We start from the raw sequence: 24,146 nt of genomic DNA, 5'->3' as shown, positions 1-24,146 counted from the left end.
TGCTTGTCGTGCCTACCGTGCTCGCCTACTTTCGACCGCCCCCCGCTCGGCACCTAGCCACCTGTCCACTACCAGCGGCCTCCGGCCACTTGGTCCGACCCAAACTACAACCTAAGGGGAACGTGAACGTAGCCAATTGCAGTCGGATTCCGGTCGTGATCCGGCGCGATCATGGTGAGAATCCAGTCGCTACCGGACCCTGGCTGGTTCGTGGCCGAATTGTAGCCGGAATCCAACCGCAATTGGTCTCGATCTGGTAGGACGCAATCTAGCCAGAATTCCATCATGATATGGTCGGAACTTGGCCTCGATCCAGCTGGGGTCTGGCGTGGGGAGATCCACCAGCATAACTCGTGGCAAGGCGAAGAAGACACAAGAAAATTTTGGATTTTAGAAAAAAAAAAATACATAGACCTGGATACCTGGATAAGTATGAGGATAAATATGAAGTTAAATACCCGATTCGTATGAGGATGGTTATGGGGATGAGTATGAAGGATATGAAATCCGATCCAAATCTGATCTATTGTCATCCCTAACCCGCGCGACCCCACCGACCATGCGTACGACCCCAATAGCCACGTCAAATGGGTCGCGCGACCTTGTCTGCTGGAGTGAGGTCGTGCTGTCAGGTTTTTAATTAAAATTATGAGTTTTTTTATAATTAAAACTGAACTTAGTTTGGTTATATCAATCAACTCCTAGCTATTTATAGGGATAATCCAAAAAGACTTAATTATTCTCTAATAAAATTATCTAATTAATTATATATTTTATTTATTTTAATTCTAAAAATATATAATAAATTATTTATTTATCACCTAGTTATGTTATTATTTTTTTAATAGATCCAATCAATCCTTAAATAAATAGTCAAATATATTTCTTAAAATACTAATCGAATTATCCCATTAAAATATATAAAAAAATATTTAAAATTCTAAAATTTTTTACATATTCCTAAAATCCTTCTCATGGACGGTGGCGCCACGATGCCTCTGCGGGTCACCGCAACCGCGATGTTTTTTAGTTTTTTAGTTTTTTAGTTTTTTATTTAGTAAATTTTTTATTTTTAAATATGTATTTTTTATAAATAAAATATATTTGATAATATTTATAAAATATTAAAAAATATTTAAATTTTTTAAAAAAATTAATAAATATTTATAATATAATTTTAAAATTAAATATAAATTTAAAATAATCTATAATTTTAAAAAAATATAATTCTTAAACATTTTAGATAAATTTTTTAAAATTAAAAATTTACAAATACATTAACAAAATAATTTAATATTTTCAAATGATTTTATAATTTTAAATTTTGAGAATTACTTATTTTTAAAATAATTTTTATAAAAATTTGATAGTCGTTATCTTATTACAAAATTTTAAAATATAAATTCAATATCTCAAAATATAAAATATATTTAATAATCAAATATTAATAAAATTAATATATATTTATATTTAAAATATAAAAATACATCGAAACTATATCGACACTGCACTATGCAATACCGAAATCGTATCGTTCCAATCCAGATCGAAACCTTAGCATGAGTCAAAATTTTTAACCTTCTTATATACTATAGGTAGGACAGACTAAATAACTTTTGAGAAGATGAATTTTCAAAAATATCATTTCGAGAATCTTGCCACTTTTTCTGATAAATTCCCTTGATTTCTCTAGGAAAAACTAGTGTGGGACCCTAGTTTAATTAGTATGTTGAATAAAATTAGTGAAGAACTTGGCATGAATTACTTATATTTTTAACATAGAATTTCACTAACTATGGATTCATTTAATTGAATCTTAGATGGAAACCAAAATACTTCTAAAGATCAATCTTATAACCTTCTTTTTCAAAGTACAAGTTGGCAAAAGGCAATTGTGCTCGCGCCCAACACACCGTCAATTTGTCCCATAATTAACACTAAGAAGATAAATCATGGATGACTACTAGTCCTTAAAATAGTAACTGACGCAATGTAGGATCTTTTTCAAAGTACAAGTTGCATTAACAAGTGGTATAGTAATTCATTTATCTCGACACATGTACTGTAGAAAGTTCATGATTTCTAATAACTCTATATTTAAGGATTAATGGTCAGCCAATCAACTTAACAAAAGCTTATTTCTTTGACGAATTTGGTTCCACGTAATGTTAATGTTCAGTTGACAAATTTGCATATTTCTTTTGCAGCCAACTGAACGGGCAGAATTTGACTGGAGAGCTGCCGGCTGAGTTTGCCGACCTTCCTTACTTAGCTACGCTGTGAGAGTGATTAACTACTGAATACCTTGTTGTTTTTGGTGAATGATAAATTTTAGCTAATAGCTCTCTTGTGTCTAGCAGAGATCTGTCAAGGAACTATCTGAATGGAACTATCCCAGCTAAATGGGGAACACTTCCCCTCTTCGCTCTGTAATTCATATACTTTTACACTCTTCTTCCATTTCTTTTTCCATTATGCATGAGAGTTCTTTTGTAACAAAAGATTTACAGATCTCTTTGGGGAAATCGGATATCTGGGAACATCCCCAAAGAGCTTGGAAATATCACAACGCTCGAATCTCTGTACATTCCTTTCTCCTGCTCCATAGTTTTCTCTTTTTCTATACTATTTTGTGGTCCTAATTAAATAAACATATATAACTTGCGATAGGAAATTAGAAGCAAACTGTCTAGAAGGCCCGATTCCTGAAGCCCTTGGCAACCTCAGTAATTTAACTGCCTTGTAAGATGCATACATGTACTATTTGTCACTAGTTTTGATATATTTATTTATTTATTTATGCATCCAATGTAATTTGAATATTCCTGCTTTTGAGTTCGTTACAGATTTCTTTCATCAAATAATCTGACAGGGGAATTACCAGAATCGCTTGGCAATCTCCGGAAGTTAAAATACTTGTATGTTACATCTCTTGTATCTTATCAATATAGAAGTTTTTTTTTTCTCAGAAATATTAAATATTAGCTGAGTAAGTAAGTTAATGTGTAGATTTTTGTCATTAGTATTTAACCTTATTGATTAAAACAAGTTACCATGTTAAAAATGAAGTAGTGATCCTCATTATTCCTGCAGTGTAAATCGTGGAAATAAAGGTTTATGATTTATCTTCACAAGTTAAGCTGCGTAAAGAAGTTCATGTAAAGTGTCAAACACATAACATGTTTGCTTGAGCCGATGAAATTTAACAGTCTAGTTGTACTGCATGCTTAAACTTTCTGCTTTTCTTTTTCTAGTACAATAGATGGCAACCCAATTTCTGGCAGAATACCAAGTTTCATTGGTAACTGGATAAAACTTGTTCTCTTGTAAGTGGTCGATCACTGCTACTCTAGACCAAATGTTAATCATTAATAAATTTCCTTATGAACAAGTTGGATACTTGAACCATGTGCGCTAGTGACATGCAAGGGACATCTATGGAAGGTCCATTTCCTGATAGCTTCTCCAGACTGGTATCAGTAACTGAGCTGTAAGAGCAATTAGTTAGTATTTCAATCTGCTTGAAGTGGTTCTATATGTATATGACATATTTGAAAATTTATTTGCTGCAAATCCAGGAGGGTGACTGACTGGAAAGGCGGAGATGGACAGTTCCCTCCATTGCAACATATGAGTCTAATGAGGAAATTGTAAGTAAGCCACAAAATATCATCAGTGAAGTAGCTTCTCTCTCTGTGTATTTTGGTAGGCATATACATATCTTTGCTTTATTGACTGTTATTTATATAGGGTTCTTAGGAACTTGTCAATATCTGGTAAAATTCCTGATTATATTGGAACGATGGCAAATCTTAGTGTTTTGTAAGATTTTCTCTCATTGGAAGCTCCGCCATTTTTATTAGCAAGTTCAATAAACAACATGATATTAATCTTGCTTTTACTTGTCAATTTAATTCCTCAGAGATTTAAGCTTTAACAACTTGACCGGGCAAATCCCAAACAACTTTGGTTCACTAACAAAGTTACAGTTTATGTAAGTGTAACAGTTATAGATACTATTTGTCGTTGAGTTACAACTCTGAACCAGTAATAATAATATTGTAGATCTCACATTCATTTAATATGTTTAGGTACCTGACCAATAACAAGCTCAGTGGAAGCATTCCATCATGGATTTCAACAAGTACAGAATGTTTGTATGTCTTCTCTCAGTTAGATCTTTACTCCATCTGACTAGAAGAAGTACTATTTTTTGCATGACAAACATCAAGCTTATAAGCTCTTCTATTTCAGGGATGTTTCTTATAATTCTTTTAATGGATCTGCACCAAAATTCTGTCAGCAAGATAGAGTGTAAGATTCAATAATTATTTATTAAACTGTTTATAGTAGTTAAAACTTGCACCACTAAGAATTAAACTTTTTGCACGCGCGCAGGAACTTTGTTTCAAGTTTTTCGACTACAAATGACAACTCGTAAGCTTTAGATACTTATTTTACAGTTTTTATTTCAAATTAAATCAAACCAAAATTAAATTGATAATTATAATTTGTCTTCAAGTTTAATTTAAATGGTTTTGGTTTGGATTTTTCTAACTGAAATACTTTAGTTTGGTGTCAAATTAATTTGGATTCATGCCTAGAAGGTCGACAATAGAAACTATACATCTTCTTAGACAATTAATTGAAAAATATCGAGAGCAAAAACAAGATCTATACATGGTATTCATTGACTTAGAAAAAGCTTATGATAGAGTCCCAAGAGAAATTATATAAAGAATTTTAGAAAAGAGAGGTGTTAGCGTAACATATATTGAACTAATTAAGGATATGTATGAAGATGTAACGACCAGAGTAAAGACTTCAGGCGGAGTAACTGAAATATTTCCAATAAAGATAGGGTTACATCAAAAATTAGCTCTAAGTCCCTATCTTTTTTTCACTAATTATGGATGAACTCGTGAGTTCAAGACACAGTACCGTGGTGCATGTTGTTTACTGATGATATTATTTTGGTAGATGAAACACGTGAAGGAGTAAATGCTAAACTAGAATCTTGGAGGGAAACACTAGAAATGAAAGATATTAAGCTTAGTAGATTAAAGGCAGAATATATAAAATTTAAATTTAGCAATATTATAAATAATGAAATAATTGTTACGATAGGAGAGGACGAGTTTCACGGGACCGAGAGATTTAAATATTTAGGATCATTTTTGCAAAACGATGGAGGGATTGAGAGAGATGTCTTACATAGAATACAAGCAGGATAAGTGAAATAGAAGGGAGCGTCGAGTGTTTTATGTGACCGCAAAACACTTCTTAAACTTAAAGGTAAGTTCTATAAAACCGCAGTTAGACCTGCTATGTTATATGGAGTTGAATGTTGGGCTATGACTTGAGCACATGAGCAGAAGATGAGAGTTGCAAAGATGAGGATGTTAAGGTGGATGTGTGAACATACGAGGATGGACAAAATAAGAAATGAGAGCATTGGAGAGAAAGTCGGAGTCTGCCCTCTCAGACGCACTATTTGATGTATACTGCTCAACGGCTTCGGCTAAAGAGCTGTGGAAATCTTTGGATAAAAAATACAACTCCGAAGATTCTGGTTTAGAAAAGTATACTGTGACAAAATTCCTAAACTTCAAAATGGTTGAAGGCAAATCTGTGGTTGAGCAGACACATGAATTCCAAGTTCAAATTCATGGTCTCGCTGAAGGAGATATGTCATTACCCGAAAAATTTCAGGTCTTGTCTATCATCGAAAAATTGCCTCCGAGTTGGGAAGATTTTGGCATGAACATAGGAGAGGTAAAATCTCTCTAGAAGATTTGATGATTGCCTTAAATATCGAAGAAGAACATCAGAAGCAACATAAAGATGATGATAAAAGAATGCCTATGGATTTTATTCCAAAGGCAAACATAGTAGTCTCGTCTGATAAGAAAAAATTCAAAAATCAGAAAATGAAGAATAAGATGAAACCCAAACCAAAGGTTCAAAAGAAAAATGGAACCAAGCCGTGCTGGGCATGTGGACAAGTTGGACATTATGCCAAATTCTGCCCTAAGCAAAAGGATAAGAAGAAAAACCAGAGCAATATGTCTAACACCAAGGCACAAGCAAATGTTGTGACTGCTAGTGACGACACCAGCGATAGGTTTGTTACCTTCAAACCCGAACTAAACTTGATCTATCAACCCAATGAATGGTTAGTTGATACAGGTGCTAATGTGCACTGTTGTGCTGATCGCTCTGCCTTCCTTACTTATCAGGTAATTGAAGGCACTTCCGTGACCATGGGGAACCATTCTGCAGCCAGGGTATTTGGGATAGGACAAGTTAACATGAGGTTCACCTCTGGAAAAGTCCTGTCACTGCATGAGGTGCATCATGTTCCAGCGGTCCGTCGGAATTTGATTAGCGGGTCAAAGTTAGTCCGCGCTAGTTATGAGCTGAACTTTAAATGTAATAAAGTTGTAATATTACATTTAGGAACATTTATTGGAAAAGGTTACCTTAATGAAGGTTTATTTAAACTCAATGTAGAAAATGCTACTTTAAATAAATCTACTGATATTGGTTGTTCATATAAAATTGAGTCTTATGATATATGGCATGACAGATTAGGACATGTCAATTTTAATACCATAAAAAGGATGATAAATCTAGACATGATTCCTAAGCATGCTATAAATGATAAGAAAAATTGTGAAGTTTGTGTGCAATATAAACAACCCCGTAAACCCTTCAAATCAGTTGATAGAAATTCTGATATTTTAGAATTAATTCATACTGACTGTTGTGAGTTTAACGGTGTAATAACGAGAGACCATAAAAGGTATTTCATTACCTTCATTGATGATCACTCTCGTTATTGTTATGTTTATTTGCTGAAAACTAAGGATGGAGCTTTAGATAAATTTATGGTTTTTAAATCTGAAGTTGAGAATCAAACAAATAAAACTATTAAGAGGTTAAGGTTTGATAGGGGTGGAGAGTTTACCTCGAACCTGTTTCAAAAATTTTGTCAAGATGCAGGTATAATTCACGAGGTAACTGCTCCATATAGTACTCAATCCAACGGTATAGCAGAACGAAAAAATCGAACCCTTGAATATATGATTAATTCCATGTTAGGCAGTTCTGGGTTACCCAACTTCATGTAAGGGGAAGCTCTATATACTGCATGCCATGTGTTAAATAGAGTCCCCATGAGGTCTAGGGATAAAAGCCCATATGAGCTTTGGAAAGGCTGGAGGACAAGTTTGAAATACTTTAAAATGTGGGGGTGCCTTGCAAAGGTACTAGTACCTGAACACAGAAGGAAAAAAACTTGGTCCAAAGACCGTAGATGGTATATTCTTGGGTTATGCTCAAAATAGTATTGCATATAGGTTTCTGATTATTAAATCTGAAATTTCTAGAATAGACGCAAATAATATTGTAGAACTTCGCGATGCTACATTTTTTGAGGATATATTTCCTATGAAGACAAGAACACCTCAATCTATATCTGGTATTCCTACTAGAGATAAGCATGTTGCCGTAGAGGTACCATTATCCGTGGTAAGTACACCTTCCTCAAGTCACTCTAGACTAGATGAATCTAGTGAGTGTACAGAATTGAGAAGGAGCAAGAGGCAACGTGTGTCTATGGATTTAGGCCAGGATTTTATCACCTATAATATAGAAGGTGACCCTGTGACATATAGAGATGCTATGACTTCTCTTGAAGCTAAACACTGGAAAGAGGCCATTAAAAGTGAAATGGACTCTATTATCTCTAATGTCACTTGGGAGTTGGTAGATTTACCTCTTGGGTGTACCACTATATAATGTAAATGGGTGTTTAAGAGAAAACTAAAACCTGATGGGTTAGTAGATAAATTCAAAGCCCGCCTAGTTGCTAAGGGATTCAAACAGAAAGAAGGGATTGACTATTTTGACACTTATTCTCCTGTTACTAGAATTACTATAATCCGAGTGTTAATAGCATTGGCATCTATATATCATCTTGAGGTCCATCAAATGGATGTCAAAACGACATTCCTTAATGGAGATCTTGAAGAAGAGATATATATGGATCAACTTGAGGGACATGTAGTTTCTGGAAATGAGAATAAAGTCTGTAGGTTAGTCAAATCTCTTTATGGTTTGAAGCAAGCCCCAAAGCAGTGGCACGAAAAATTTGATAGAGCTATGCTATCGTTTGGCTTTGAAATGAATGACTCTGATAAATGTGTGTATGCTAAAATGAAAGGTGATAATTGTATTATCTTATGTTTATATGTAGATGATATTCTACTTTTTGGTTCTAACCTTTCTATTATTAATGAGACTAAGGCCCTCTTAAGTGGTAAGTTTGATATGAAGGATATGGGTTGTGCTGACATGATTTTAGGGCTGAAGTTGACTCGTTCAATTGATGGAATAGCAATTTCTCAGTCACTCTATGTTGAGAGAGTATTAGAGAAATATGGCTATATCCAAGTTAAATTTGTCGTCACACCCTATGATCCTTCAAAAACTCTCCACAAGAATAAGAGTGGTGTGGCAGTGTCTCAATTAAGATACTCACAAATAATAGGTAGTCTAATGTATTTAGCAAATTGTTCTAGACCTGATATTTTTTTTGCTATAACAAAATTGAGCAGGTTTACCAGCTGTCCGGTCAGAACGTATTGGGATGCATTAGACAGAGTACTCAGATACCTAAAAGGCACTATATCCTTGGCCTTGTGGTATGGGAGATTCCCTGCAATCCTGGAGGGATATAGTGATGCTAGTTGGATAGCTGACACTCTGAGTGTAAAGGCATTACTGGTTATGTTTTTACACTTGGAGGCGGTGCAGTTGCTTGGAGGTCTGTTAAATAGACGATTATAACTCGTTCTACATCTGAGGCAGAATTGTGTGCTTTGGATACTACAGTAACTGAAGCTAATTGGCTTAAGCACCTACTTTTTGAAATTCCCTTGATGATGAAGTCAATACCTTCTATTTCAGTACACTGTGATAATCAAACAACAATAGCTCAGATTAGAAGCTCAAAGTATAACCAGAAACAGAAGAGACATGTACAAATAAGATTAAAGTCTATTCGTGAGCTAATGTCTCTTGGAGTGGTGTCATTGGACTTTGTAAGTTCAAAGGACAATATTGCTAATCCACTCACTAAAGGACTTGATCATGAGAAAATCAAGAGATCCAGTAAGGGAATGGGACTGAGGCCTATCCTGGTTTCACCTATAGCGGCAACCCAACCTATTTGATTGGAGATCCCAAGAAGTAGGTTCAATGTGGTATAAACAAGTTATAAGGGTGAACCGTAAGCATCAAATTGATTGAGATGTAATCTCATAGTCTCTTCCCTAGATTGATGCTTGACTGCTAGTAAGGATGAGCTTAGGAGCTCTTAATGAGTTCAAGGTCTTAATGACAGGATGCTCGCAGTACATCCTTGGAGAACTTACCTATGTAAGTGTAACTGTGTGGCCGCAGTATGGGGGGTCTAGGCAACTCTCCTTAGCACTTATGAAACAAGATTGGGTGGCATAACCGTAATGCACCAACCCAGAAGGATTCAACCGTCGCCCGTGATGAGTTGTTACCAATTGATTTTCACATATAAAAGTTTTAAGTTCAAGACTGAGTTCACTTCAAACCTATGTGAATAAGATTGGTGTACTTAGGTGAAAATTCAAACCGGAAGGTATTTTCACTAAAAGCTCATTGCAACCAAGCCTCAGGACAAGTCTCTGTTTTTCGACCAAAATAATTCGAATTAGTGGGGGATTGTTGAGTTTTGTGTTTAATTCAAATTATTTTTCTTAGTTTTAGTTGTTATGGTAATACATATATGAATGCATTTAGTCCCACATTGCTAAGCTAAGAAGGTTGGAAGACCTTATATATGGATCTCTTCCATCCTTGCTTAACAAAGTTAAGGGGACCTACACGCATGCGCGGGCCGAGCCCAAATCAGGTGGTTTCGAGGGGTTCGAGCCGGAAATCCATAAACCGGGCGTGACGCACGCGATCATCGCGCGCAGGGGGGGTGCAAATCCCCAACTCGTTGTTGGGTTCGGAGCGCAGCGGAAGACATAAAATGAATTATGGATCTTTCGTGGTACATATAGTTTTGCACAAAATTATATAAAACATACCTCGAGTCCTTGATAGGTGTGAATAATATCATGGACAAATAAGACAGATAAGAGCCCCACGTGTGACTCCTCTAGCGGTATCCACGCGCACTAGATTACGAACTTGACACGATCCGTTAGGTGCTAGCCTCTTGGATCGACAAAGCCTTGGAAGCACTACGATCTCTTTCGAACGAAGAAGAAGTTGACGAGGGAAACTCGGAGAGAATAATTCTACTTTGCATCTTTCCGAGGATGACTACTTATAGCCTCCAAGGAATACGAAGAGTTAAGTTCTCAATAAATTCATCATTTATGATCTTCATTAATTAGGAAGATGAAGAGTTATAGGCTCCATAAATTCTTCATTTATAATCTTCATTATGATAACTCTTCAAATTCTTCATTAATTATCATTATGATGACTCTTCGAATTCTCCATTAATCATCATGATTATGGCTATTCGAATTCTCTCTTCTTTATATCAAATAAATCCATATTTGATCTTGATCTCGACTAGCTTCCGATACCATTGTTCATGTCTACGTGCTATGCGTGCAACACTCTAGGTTTTATACACGAAGGTAGTGTAAATCCATACACTGACTAAGGTAACCGTCTAGCAACAGTTTTTAGCCACCCAACGCGATAAAATTAATATCAGTCATAAACTGTAAACCACTATGAACCGATTACTGTGTAATTCAATCTCTTCATCTAAAGTCTACATCCCAATTAATTCGATACATTATACATCATTACCAAATTAATTGTTTTACTTGATTTCCAAGATATAATAGACTCCTCTTGAATAATAAATCATTCCTCTCATGGCCATGGATTTTGAGTCACTAATATCTCCATCAAGTGGCCAGGATGTTAATTCCTAATCCAAGAGAGCAATGAATCCTCTATTGACTCAACACTATTCTCTCTACGTTTTGTCATACACCCAACTACCGTATTAATCACAATCCGATTAAAGACTGCTTTTAACGACGTCAAAGCACATAACTCCACGCATAGAATAAATGAATGTCTCAAGTCAAAAGATCAGTTACACTTGTTCATAAGAAGAATAACCAATGATATTTAATATGTTATCTCCTCTTGAGCGGGTCGTGTCCAGTGTACCTCTAAACTCAAGGCACCCCCAAGTACAACTTGGATATCCATCCCTCCGGTCTATCTTGACCTAGTCATACTCAGCGTTGATCTAAATATCCATGTCCCCTCTAGATATCTATCCGATCAAGGACTGTTTTCAGATTAATATACCGATTAATCTGTGGGACTTTATCATTAATCATATACGTACAGAAAAGTAAATAATTAATGATAAATTCTTGCCTTTATTAAATAATTATCCACAAAATACATAAGGAGTGTCTTGGCACATAAGTGCACACACTAACAATCTCCACTTGCACTATTGCCAAACACTATGGACTCTCAGTCCTAGGCTCCTCACATGGGTCTCATGTTTCTGTAGAGGTAAGGCCTTTGTGAGTGGGTCTGCAATATTCTTACTGGTATCTACTCTGCTAACCAACACATCACCCCTCTGAACAATCTCCCTAAGGAGGTGATACTTCCTTAGTACATGCTTGGATCGTTGGTGAGATCTTGGCTCCTTTGCCTGCGCTCTGGCCGCATTATTGTCACAGTATAGCACAACTGGATCAACAATACTAGGAACCACTTCAAACTCCGCTATGAAGTTCTTGATCCACACAGGTTCCTTTGCTACCTCTGAAGCTGCTATATACTCGGACTCAGCTGTTGAATATGCAACTGTCTCCTGCTTGGAACTCCTCCAGCAAACAGCTGCACCATTCAGACAAAACACATATCCTTGTTGCGACTTCAGATCATCCTGATCTGTCTAAAAACTTGCGTCAGTATATCCTCTGACGACTAATTCCTCGTCTACTCCAAAAACTAAGAATATGTTCTTTGTTCTTCTAAGATACTTGAGGATAGTCTTTACCGCAGTCCAATGACCCTCTCCAGGATCTGACTGATATCTATTCGTCATGCTTAATGCATACGAGACATCTGGTTGAGTACATATCATAGCATACATTATGAACCCTATGACCGAAGCATAAGGTATCTTGTCCATTCTACTTATTTCCTCTTGTGTTCCTGGACACATAGCTTTGGAAAGATGCGCACCATGTGACACTGGTAAATATCCTCTTTTGGAGTTCTGCATACAAAATCTATTCAGCATTTTATCAATGTATACATCTTGACTTAACCCTAGTAACCTGCTTTGTCTATCTCGGTATATTCTAATACCTAAGACATAGGTTGCATCTCCAAGATCTTTCATTGAGAAACACTCTCCCAACCAAGTCTTGGTAGATTCTAGACTAGGTATGTCATTGCCTATAAGAAGTATATCATCAACGTACAACACTAGGAACGTAATCTTGCTCTCACTAACCTTCTTGTAAACGCAAGGTTCTTCTGGATTCTTGACGAAAGAAAAATCTTTAATGGCTTCGTCAAATTACAGATTCCAACTCCGAGATGCTTGCTTTAGTCCATAAATGGACTTCTTGAGCTTACATACTTTATTGGTGTTCTCGGATTTTATAAAACCGGAAGGTTGTACCATATATACTTCCTCTTGTAACTTTCCATTTAGGAAAGCAGTTTTAACATCCATTTGCCAAATCTCGTAGTCCTTGTAAGCCGCTATAGCTAGCAAAATTCTAATGGACTTAAGCATTGCAATGGGCGAAAATGTTTCATCATAGTCAATTCCATGACGTTGATTGAAACCCTTTGCCACAAGCCTAGCTTTATAGGTACTGATGTTCCCATCCATGTCAATCTTTTTCTTGAAGATCCATTTGCACCCTATGGGTTTTACCCCAACTGGCACATCAACCAACTCCCAAACTTGGTTGGTGTACATGGAATCCATTTCAGATTTCATGGCTTCCAGCCATTTCTCAGAATCATTTGAAGCAACTACTTCTTCGTAAGTCGACGGTTCATCATCTTCGATGAGTAACACTTCCTCATCTTGGGTTACCAACCAACCATATTTGTTTGGCTCTCGGTGTATTCTTGTAGACTTACGTGGATCTCGCGTTTCTTGAGCAGTTTCGGATGAAGGAGACACTTGTACTTGTGACACTGTCTCATTATCCAACTGTTCATCTTTCAACCTGTTTGTAGGGTCTATAATTTCTTCAAGACTTACTTTACTCCCACTACTTTCTTTAGAAATAAATTTCTTTTCCAAGAAAGTAGCATATCGAGCAACAATAACTTTGTGCTCACTTGGTAGATAAAAATAATATCTCATTATAGCTTTGGGATAACCTACAAATGTACATTTTATGGATCTTGCTACAAGCTTATTAGAATTTTCAATCTTCACATAAGCATCACAACCCCATATCTTAAGATAAGACAAATTTAGTTTCTTTCCAAACCATAATTCATAAGAAGTCTTATCTACAGTCTTGGTTGGAACTCGGTTAAGTGTGTGTGTTGTTGTTTCTCAGGCATAGCCCCAAAATGACATTGGAAGACTTGCATGACTCATTATTGATCTAACCATATCCATGAGTGTACGATTTCTCCTTTCTGAAACACCATTCCACTCCGGCGTTCTAGGAGGTGTAAGTTGGGAAATTATCCCACACTCCTTTAGGTAATCAATGAACTCTTGGCTTAGATGCTGGCCACCTCGATCACTCCAAAGGGCCTTAATCTTCTTGCCATGTTGATTTTCTACCTCATTCTTGAACTCCTTAAACTTGTCTAGAGTTTCAGACTTATGTCTCATTAAGTAGACATATCCATATCTACTTAAATCGTCAGTAAAAGTCACGAAGTAGGTATATGCTCCTCTAGCCTGAACTTGCAATGGCCCACAAACATCACTATGGATGAGTTCTAGTGGTTCCTTTGCCCGTTCACCTATCTTGGTGAATGACTTCTTGGTCATTTTGCCTTGTAAACATGCTTCACATGTATCTATGGGCTCTAATTCAAAAGAGTCCAAATACTCATTACTGAGTAATCTAGCGATGCGCTTCTGGGTTATATGATCAAGTCTACAGTGCCAGAGATATGTTAAGATTGAGTCATGTAATTTTTGTTTCTTACTTTCAATACAATAGATCGGTTTATCTAAGTTAAGAACATAAAGACCGTTATTCAATGAATCATTCCCATAGAATATATTATTCAAATAAAAGAAACATAACTTGTCCTTGAATTGAAATACAAATCCCTTGGTGTCTAAACTTGACACCGAAATGATATTCTTTGAGAAACTAGGAACAAAATAACAGTTTTCTAAATTCAAAACAAGTCCACTAGGCAAATTTATTGAATAGGTTCCTACAGCTAACGCAGCAACTCTCGCTCCATTAGCTACTTGTAGGTCCATTTCACCCTTGGACAACCGTCTAAAGTCACTTAGACCCTGGATGTTCACACAAGTGTGAGAACTACTTCCAGAATCTATGACACATGATGAAGAAACAGAAAGATTGCACTCTATCATAAAGATACCTGAAGCATCAGCTCCACTGGCATTCTTCTTCATGAAAATATAGCAGTTTTTCTTCCAGTGACTTTTCTTGCCACAATGGAAGCACATGGCCTCCTTCTCATCAGATTGGGGTACCTGCATCCCTTTCTTAAGCTTCTTTTGAGCTTGATATTTAGGATTCTTCACTGCATTAGCCTTGGGATTAAAGTTCCCGGTGCTTGGGCGCTTGTTGGTCTTTCTGACCATCATTGCATGCAATGAAGGATTTACCTTCATATCCTTCTCAGCAATTTTCAGCATTACCATCAAATCAGTCAAACTCTTGTCCATGTTGTTCATGTTGAAGTTCAACACAAACTGAGAAAATGATGGAGGTAGTGATGACAGGATTAGGTCAACAGCCAAGTCCTGGTCTAACTTGGAACCTAAGCTCTCGAGCCTCTCTATGTACCCGATCATCTTGAGTACATGAGACCCAACTTGATTTCCTTCCTCCAGCATGGTACGAAATAGTGCTCAAGAGGTTTCATACATCTCTACTCTCGCACTCTCTTGGAAGAGCTCACGCAAGTACTGATCAATCTCCCTAACACTAATGTTCTCATGTTGTCTCTGCAACTCGAGAGATATAGAAGACAACATGATGCATTGCACATCCAGTGCATCTTCCATATATTGAGAATAATATGACTGATCTTCGTTTGAAGCATTGGGTGTAGGCTCTTTCAGTGGTTCATCTTCGAGCACGTAAATTTTTCTCTCGTGTCTCAAGACGATTTTCAGTTTCCTATACCAATCAAGGTAGTTGGAACCGAGGAGGATATTCTCTTTCTCGAGAATGCTTCGCAGTGATAAGGTACTTGTGTTTGCCATCTAAAATTTAAAGCAGAGTTTTAGTATTTGTGGAATATATTTAATAAAGGTCTTTTATAACTCCTATTATTTTATTCAAGTCCAACAGCCCTCACTGTTAGAATCTGGAATTGGTTGGTAACAATTCCTAATAGGACCGAAACCCTGAATCATATAGAATGCACACAGCTGAGTTGTACCTACATGCTATATTCATCAAGTAGGCCTTAACTTGCCAATCGCAAATCTATGTGACTTTCGGTATATTCTTGTTGAGCCTTATATTCTCAACACTTGCCCCTCAAATCAGTTAACCTTAGCTGAGCTAAACAAGTCAACGAATTTGAGTTAAGTCAACCCACTAATAATTATGATAAATTATAGATGTTTTGATACAAGCCCACAGCTGAGCTGTACCGACTTTATGTAAAAACTCTAACTATCATCATAGTTATTAGTGGAGGGCTTTTAACAAATCTTGACTTTAATATATTTAAGAGATTTTATAATTATTAAAAATATTTCACCATAATTAACTTCTTGTGCATTTGCACATTCTCATTACGAGATTTATCTCCATTAATCCTCTTAGTCTTTTAAGACAAATAAGTCTCGGAGATATTAACATGTTAATCTACTTATGCCATAAGTAATTTATATCTAAATTACAACACGTATTACTTTACAGGTTTTAGACAAAATTCATTTCTATCATGAAATGTTACGGCATATATTTTGCAATGAAGAAATTAAGATTTCTTTGAAATCTCTTGAAACACTGATTCTTCAAATAAATTTTGAAGAATCGGCTCCGTACTATATGATCCAACCACGAACCTGGCTCTGATACCACTGTTGGGTTCGGAGCGCAGCGGAAGACATAAAATGAATCATGGATATTTCGTGGTACATATAGTTTTGCACAAAATTATATAAAACATACATCGAGTCCTCGATAGGTGTGAATAATATCACGGACAACTAAGACAGATAAGAGCCCCACGTGTGACTCCTCTAGCGGTATCCACGCGCACTAGATTACGAACTTGACACGATCCGTTAGGTGCTAGCCTCTTGGATCGACAAAGCCTTGGAAGCACTACGATCTCTTTCGAACGAAGAAGAAGTTGACGAGGGAAACTCGGAGAGAATAATTCTACTTTGCATCTTTCCGAGGATGACTACTTATAGCCTCCAAGGAATACGAAGAGTTAAGTTCTCAATAAATTCATCATTTATGATCTTCATTAATTAGGAAGATGAAGAGTTATAGGCTCCATAAATTCTTCATTTATAATCTTCATTATGATAACTCTTCAAATTCTTCATTAATTATCATTATGATGACTCTTCGAATTCTCCATTAATCATCATGATTATGGCTATTCGAATTCTCTCTTCTTTGTATCAAATAAATCCATATTTGATCTTGATCTCGACTAGCTTCCGATACCATTGTTCATGTCTACGTGCTATGCGTGCAACACTCTAGGTTTTATACACGAAGGTAGTGTAAATCCATACACTGACTAAGGTAACCGTCTAGCAACAGTTTTTAGCCACCCAACGCGATAAAATTAATATCAGTCATAAACTGTAAACCACTATGAACCGATTACTGTGTAATTCAATCTCTTCATCTAAAGTCTACATCCCAATTAATTCGATACATTATACATCATTACCAAATTAATTGTTTTACTTGATTTCCAAGATATAATAGACTCCTCTTGAATGATAAATCATTCCTCCCATGGCCATGGATTTTGAGTCACTAATATCTCCATCAAGCGGCCAGAATGTTAATTCCTAATCCAAGAGAGCAATGAATCATCTATTGACTCAACACTATTCTCTCTACGTTTTGTCATACACCCAACTACCGTATTAATCACAATCCGATTAAAGACTGCTTTTAACGGCGTCAAAGCACATAACTCCACGCATAGAATAAATGAATGTCTCAAATCAAAAGATCAGTTACACTCGTTCATAAGAGGAATAACCAATGATATTTAATATGTGATCTCTTCTTGAGCGGGTCGTGTCCAGTGTACCTCTAAACTCAAGGCACCCCCAAGTACAACTTGGATATCCATCCCTCCGGTCTATCTCGACCTAGTCATACTCAGCGTTGATCTAGATATCCATGTCCCCTCTAGATATCTATCCGATCAAGGATTGTTTTCAGATTAATATACCGATTAATCTGTGGGACTTTATCATTAATCATATACATACAGAAAAGTAAATAATTAATGATAAATTCTTGCCTTTATTAAATAATTATCCACAAAATACATAAGGAGTGTCTTGGCACATAAGTGCACACACTATCACTAGTGGGCCTCACGCTTGCTGGCGGCCTGGTTTGTTTTTGCTAGTCTTTGGTTTGGTTTGGTTCTGTCCCGGAATCGACGCACCTGGTCAGGTTTGGTTCTGTCCCGCGCGTGAGGAAGCGACGCACTTCGAACCAACGCTTTGGTTCGCTGGTGAAGCAGTATCCCGCGGAATCGACGCTTTTGTTCGCTGGCGAAGCAGTGCTTACTGCTTCGAAGTGAATAAATACTGCACCTTTGTTCCTCGTTTAGTAGCACTCTCAAGCAGTATGCTTTCTCTCCTTCCCTCTCTGTGTATGCGTGCACTGTCTTCTTCTTTTTCGAGAGTGTTTCCTTGTCCTGAGGCTTGGTTTCCGCGATCTGAGGTTGAGTCCGAGTGTGACGTTCGTCTTGGATGCACCTATGGACGACGCGAGTGGTTGTCGGATCTTGGGAGAATTTTGCCGGAGAGCCTCTGCACCGTGAGCGACAATAAATTCTCTAAAGACAGTCGACACGCCGACGCTTCAACCAGAAGATATCAATTTCTAAATCTTACTCTTTTATTTACCTGTTTATTGCATGCTTACTATTTTGGTACAATTTATTACTGTGTTAGTACTCTTAATAAACAACACTTACTTAGCATGAATGTTTCTATTTAGCTTTTCCAAAAGTGTATTATATTTCATATCTAAGCAACTCTGGGTTCTCAATGAAACATGCATTGTGGTAGCCAAAGAGATTGATTGACAAAAGTAATGATTAGAAATGTCTAAACTTCACCCGTGAAATTCATGCTTTTGATTCAAGAATGATATACTTAAATGAAAGGAAAAAAAAAAGAGAAAAATATAGGCTAAGTGCGAACAATTTTTATGGAATTGTGCAATTGGATTGTGGAATCTCACACCAAACGTTTCTGCTTTGTATGGTTTTTCAGGATACCCTCGTGCTTAAGGAAGAATCTTCCGTGTTCAAGGAAATCAAAAAGTAGGTATATAAGCTTTTAAAAGGATTACCACAAATTGAGATATAATTCAAGTCCATAGATTTCACATGATTCTATCTCTCATATCATTGTGCAGATTGTGAGTTGTTCATTAACTGTGGCGGTAGTAAAGTGACTATCGACGGGCATGAGTACCAAGAAGATTTATATGCCACTGAGGATTACTCTACCTTTCATGAGAGCAACTCTGGTGCATGGGCATGCAGTAGTACTGGAGACTTTATCGGAAATCAGAAAAGAGGTTCTTTTATTGCGGAGAATTCTTCAATCCTAAATATGAGTAATCCAGAATTATACATGACAGCTCGGCTTAGTCCTCTTTCCATGAAATACTATGGCCTATGCCTACAGAAAGGAAGCTACACAGTGAGACTCCATTTTGCTGAGATTATGTTCACTGATGACCAAACATATGCTAGTGTGGGAAGACGTTTGTTTGATGTATCAATCCAGGTGATTGATTTTTTGGCCTATAATTAGTTCTTGTTGTTTTTTCTTACAAGATATTCATAATACTTTAACAATCCTTTTCTTTGAAAAGTCTTTGATGTGCTAATTCATTGATTAACTCTAAACGTTGCAGGGCCAAAAAGTTCTGCAGGATTTCAACATTGCAAAAGAAGCTCATGGAACTGGCAAGGTGCTTATTAAAAACTTCACTACTTGGGTTAACGACACACTGGAGATTCACTTTCAGTGGGGTGGCAAGGGAACAAACAGCATCCCTGTGAGAGGTGTATACGGACCTCTGATCTCAGCCATTTCTATCACTCCGAGTAAGTTTTTTGAAATCATATTTGATTTTCCATTAATATCTTGCTTGATAATAATAAATTATGTTGCGTTTTGTAGATTTTAAGGCAGATTGCAAGGATAAAAGCAAGCTATCTGTTGGGGTCATTGTGGGCATTGTTGTAGCATCTTGTTTGGTACTCATTCTTGCCTTAAACATCATTTGGTTTTACTTCATCATGAAAGACCCTCAAGACAATGGTAAGCTATAGTTTTAATTTTCTATAAGCATGTCCCAAATTAAAGACTCGCATTAAAAGAAAAAGTTGTTCATGGGATCTTTGCTTAGTTAAACACTAACGATCATGCAGAATTCAAAGGCCTCGAGCTGCAAACTGGCTACTTCACCCTGAAACAGATTAAAGCTGCTACTAGGAATTTTGATCCTGAAAATAAGATAGGTGAAGGCGGGTTTGGTCCAGTGTACAAGGTATAAATATATTTGCAAATTGGACTTTTTTTATTAATCTAAATTGTGACAAATGCATTGGTTTCTCTTGTAGTATTTCAACTTTAAATTATTTGCAATATCATGTTTAGTGGTTATTTTTAATTTTGACTGTCTCAGGGTGTACTGTCAGATGGTTCCATGATAGCTGTCAAGCAACTTTCTTCCAAATCTAGACAAGGGAACCGTGAATTTGTCAATGAAATAGGAATGATATCAGCTTTACAACATCCAAATCTAGTGAAGCTCTATGGTTGTTGTATAGAAGCAAATCAATTATTGCTTATCTACGAATACATGGAGAATAATTCTCTCGCTCGTGCTTTATTTGGTATGTGTTTATTTAGTTGCACAAATAGATTGCTGGAAATGTGCTCTTGGTTCCGTCTATAACATTTACTTCACAAATCATTTGTAAAAGATGCAAGGTTAAACCTGAGTTTTAATAGGTCCACCGAAATATCGTCTCAATCTAGAATGGCAAACAAGACGCAATATTTGCATAGGGATAGCGAGAGGATTGTCATATCTTCACGAGGAGTCAAGGCTGAAGATTGTTCACCGAGACATCAAGGCGACAAACATTCTACTAGATAAAGATCTCAATGCAAAAATTTCGGACTTTGGTTTGGCCAAACTTGATGAAGAAGAAAACACTCATATCAGCACAAGAATAGCAGGGACAATGTGCGTTGTATTATTGATTTATTCGTACTATTACTTTTCTTAAAATGCATATTTGAAGAACTAATCCAACATTTATCTAACTAGGATCTTGCTCAAGATGAAATATCCAATGTATGCAATTAAATTAAGAAAATACACATATCATATGTTGATAATGGAATTTAATGACATAGGTCTATTGAGAGAGTTACATTTTTGAAATGAAGGCATCATATTGAGTTGTTATTATTGTTCTGAATTAGCAAAGGCACTATTTGTGCAATTCAACCGGATGTAAACTTTGTGACTCTTGCAGAGGTTACATGGCTCCAGAGTATGCAATGAGAGGTCGCTTGACATACAAAGCAGATGTATATAGTTTTGGGATGGTGACACTAGAACTTGTCAGTGGAATGAGCAATAACACTAATTATAGGCCTGAGGAGGAATTTGTTTATCTTCTTGATTGGGTAAGGAGAGGTATTTCATTTTCTTTTCATTGATGTGAGATCTTTTATGATTGATCACTAATTCCTAGTCATAACAAAATTTGCTCTGTATGACGAGTTTGGTTAAAAAATCTTATTAGAACACTTTCAGATTTTTAGAAAAAGACTTCAAAAGTTGAAAAGAGACCGAAAACAAATATTTAGAATTATTTATTTGTTCAAGGATTAGTTTGAACCAAACTATTTAGGAACAAATAAAGTGATTTAGTGTTCAATCACTATACAAATATTTTATTTCTTGCAATTTTTGGACAGACATGCTCGTAATTAGTTTCTCGTTTAATTTGCACTGGTCAATTAAACATCTAATTAACCATGGTTGTAGGTATCAAACAATGTGCAAGTCAATGCAGTTATACAGATCTTGCTTACTTTTTAACTTTTCCCTCATTTTAGAAAACTGCATTGTCATTTTCGTTTCCATTAAAGTTGGGCTCCTTTTCATCTAAATTGTTTGATACATGAGTACAAATTCTAACTGGAATCTTCTCATTTCTTTTTCAAACCAAGGAAAAAAAATCTACTAAGCAATAGACTGTTCTGTTATTGAATCTTACTGGACCTCAATAATGTATTCCATTCTGCAGGCTTATGTTTTGCAAGAGCAGGAAAATTTGCTTGAATTAGTTGACCAAAGCCTTGGCTCCAACTACTCAAAGGAGGAAGCACTGCAAATGTTGGAACTGTCTCTTGTTTGTACCAACCCTTCCCCAACCCTCAGGCCTGCAATGTCATCTGTGGTAAGCATGCTTGAAGGCAAGATGCCGGTGAAGGTCATGCCGGCAAATCGAGCAGCTTCAACGGTCGACAACGTGAGGTTCAAAACTTTGGAGATGGTCTCCCATGACAGCCAAACATAGAGCTCCGTCGTAGGCCTATCGATTAATTCCTCTATCTCAGCATCAAGTGGCAAGAACTCACAGGCAAAAACAAGTCACCCTCTGCTTCACTACGCAGATTAGGGCGAAGAAATGATGCTTTCATAAGGATCACGTTCAAACACTCATGTAAATGCTTATAAAGAAGTGTGTTATTTTTTACCCTGAAGAATAATTGCAATCGTTTAAGTAAATTCAGCCCTAGAAACTGCAACTATAAAACTCAGTAAAGTCTGTACACTGTTTAGCAAACCTACTTATGTTTTTTATAGTATCATTTCATTCTCAGTATTAATACAGAAGTGTTTGATTTTGTTGATGTCTGTTTCATTCACTGGCAATGAACAAGTCTTCACCACAGGAATTTACTCTTGTTTCACTTGGTTTAAGCAATCACCAGCTATAGCAACATATGCGATATTTAGTTTTTTTGTGTTGGCCTGGGACGGGCTGACGAAGGTGTTGGAGCCGAGCGAATTGTTTTTTACCACCATATGTGATATTTAGCTTCACAATTTCTGCTAGTTTCTATCAATTCTATGTATGATAGTAACTGGGTTTTCTAAGAAGGTGGCTACTTCCTACAACATTTGAATGGCTAAAACTTTTACCCTTTTAGTTGTGCCATGAATAAGGAGACTGCTAGATCTTTCTGATAATATATCTGATTCAACCACTTGAATTTCCTTGTGGGTCATGCTTTTTTTTTTTTTTTTGGTGTAACTGGATATCCAGTTCTAGTTCTTGTGAGTTTAATAATTAATAGATAATATTTGTGTAGGCTCAAGTTTTTGCCATTGTAATTTTGAATTGTCTTCATGATTATCATTTAGAACAATCTTACCGAAATAATTAATAGATAAACATTGAGATATTAGAACAATCCTTTCATGAACATCGAATTCATTGAACAAGTCAAACAAAATAAGAGAAAACGAATGAGAAAGGTAAAACAGATATGTTACCTCAATTAAAGATGATGTCGAGAGTGGAGTGAGTGGTCAAGCATGTGGGTCAGAGATTGGAAAAGAATTGAAGAGAGCTTTTTTTAAAAAAAAAAATAAATTAATTGTTACTTGTTAGCTTAGCATTGACTTAGGAATTGACTTCTTTAGGGTAATTTCTCATGTACTTTTTAAATATTGTTAAAAATGATATTTTTAAAATACTATTTTATTGATATTAAAATACTCTAAAATATTGTTTTATGATTAGTGAATGATTTAGGCAGTAATTTAAAAAGATAAAATATATATTTTATTTTAGGAGCATTTTACTAACAAAATATAAATTATAAAGGTCATTTTAAAATTAATTAAAATTTAAAAGGTATTTTAAAAAATTGAATTAACTTAATTACTTTTTCACCTAAAATAATTTTAGTAGGCAGGTCTGGGTCCACATATAATATATTTATAGATTTTTTTTTTTCAAATAGGACACGTAACTAAAAGATGCTAGGTTTATATGCTGCCCGTCATGTGCACTTCCTAATTTATCATGATGATCAATGAAAAAATTCTATGGAATCGAACCGATTATTCCAAACTAATCAACAAAGTTAATTAATATCGATATGCTGGTTACAGAGAGAGTGATTTTTATATGAGAGTGATTTTTATACATATAATAAGTTTAAAAATCCTAAAAATAGAACTAAACATGGTTAAACTTTAATTTTAATTTTTCTGATAGTAACTAAATCAAAAAAGAAAAACTAAATCTATATTTTTAAAACAATAAAAATATATGCATATTCGATAAAATTCATAACTGAATGAAACCAAATCAAATACTTAATTTCAATTTAATCTTAATTAAAAAAATATTGCAACTAGGTTAGAATTAGGACAGTAAATGAGCAAAGTTGGCTCGAGTCAAAACTTTGTAGTGTTGAATTTTATTTGATAAGATAATCAAAATCAAATTAAGGCGAACTTAAAATGATTTAAATCATTGTTGTTCAAGCTCGAGCATAGTCGATTTAAATACTACAGAACTCTCAATTCAATTGAAAATTTTATAGTTCTAAA

The 24,146-nt window shown here is 35.8% G+C and overlaps 1 protein-coding gene across 2 annotated transcripts in view; it reads left to right on the top strand.

Annotated features, from left to right (window-relative positions):
* Window positions 1-22,432, top strand: part of LOC122017351 (probable LRR receptor-like serine/threonine-protein kinase At1g53430) — a 29,527-nt gene extending 7,095 nt beyond the window's left edge. The window contains exons 3-24 of one of the 2 annotated variants that reach the window (XM_042574935.1): window positions 2,208-2,279; window positions 2,361-2,429; window positions 2,511-2,582; window positions 2,671-2,742; window positions 2,847-2,918; window positions 3,255-3,326; window positions 3,419-3,490; window positions 3,579-3,650; window positions 3,751-3,822; window positions 3,923-3,994; window positions 4,092-4,157; window positions 4,255-4,314; window positions 4,399-4,437; window positions 18,752-18,801; window positions 18,897-19,273; window positions 19,404-19,596; window positions 19,673-19,813; window positions 19,924-20,042; window positions 20,181-20,391; window positions 20,510-20,747; window positions 21,043-21,196; window positions 21,823-22,432. In XM_042574935.1, coding sequence (XP_042430869.1) covers window positions 2,208-2,279; window positions 2,361-2,429; window positions 2,511-2,582; window positions 2,671-2,742; window positions 2,847-2,918; window positions 3,255-3,326; window positions 3,419-3,490; window positions 3,579-3,650; window positions 3,751-3,822; window positions 3,923-3,994; window positions 4,092-4,157; window positions 4,255-4,314; window positions 4,399-4,437; window positions 18,752-18,801; window positions 18,897-19,273; window positions 19,404-19,596; window positions 19,673-19,813; window positions 19,924-20,042; window positions 20,181-20,391; window positions 20,510-20,747; window positions 21,043-21,196; window positions 21,823-22,095 — 2,638 coding nt within the window. In that variant the 3' untranslated portion in view covers window positions 22,096-22,432. The remainder of the gene's footprint in view (window positions 1-2,207; window positions 2,280-2,360; window positions 2,430-2,510; window positions 2,583-2,670; window positions 2,743-2,846; window positions 2,919-3,254; window positions 3,327-3,418; window positions 3,491-3,578; window positions 3,651-3,750; window positions 3,823-3,922; window positions 3,995-4,091; window positions 4,158-4,254; window positions 4,315-4,398; window positions 4,438-18,751; window positions 18,802-18,896; window positions 19,274-19,403; window positions 19,597-19,672; window positions 19,814-19,923; window positions 20,043-20,180; window positions 20,392-20,509; window positions 20,748-21,042; window positions 21,197-21,822) is intronic. The other variant, XM_042574936.1, reaches the window with a different exon arrangement.
* Window positions 22,433-24,146: the final 1,714 nt, after the last annotated feature.

This window comes from Zingiber officinale, chromosome 8B (assembly GCF_018446385.1).
Source record: "Zingiber officinale cultivar Zhangliang chromosome 8B, Zo_v1.1, whole genome shotgun sequence".
NCBI lineage: Eukaryota > Viridiplantae > Streptophyta > Magnoliopsida > Zingiberales > Zingiberaceae > Zingiber > Zingiber officinale.
Note: the sequence above shows the minus strand (reverse complement) of the source record. Positions and strands in the feature narration are given on the sequence as shown.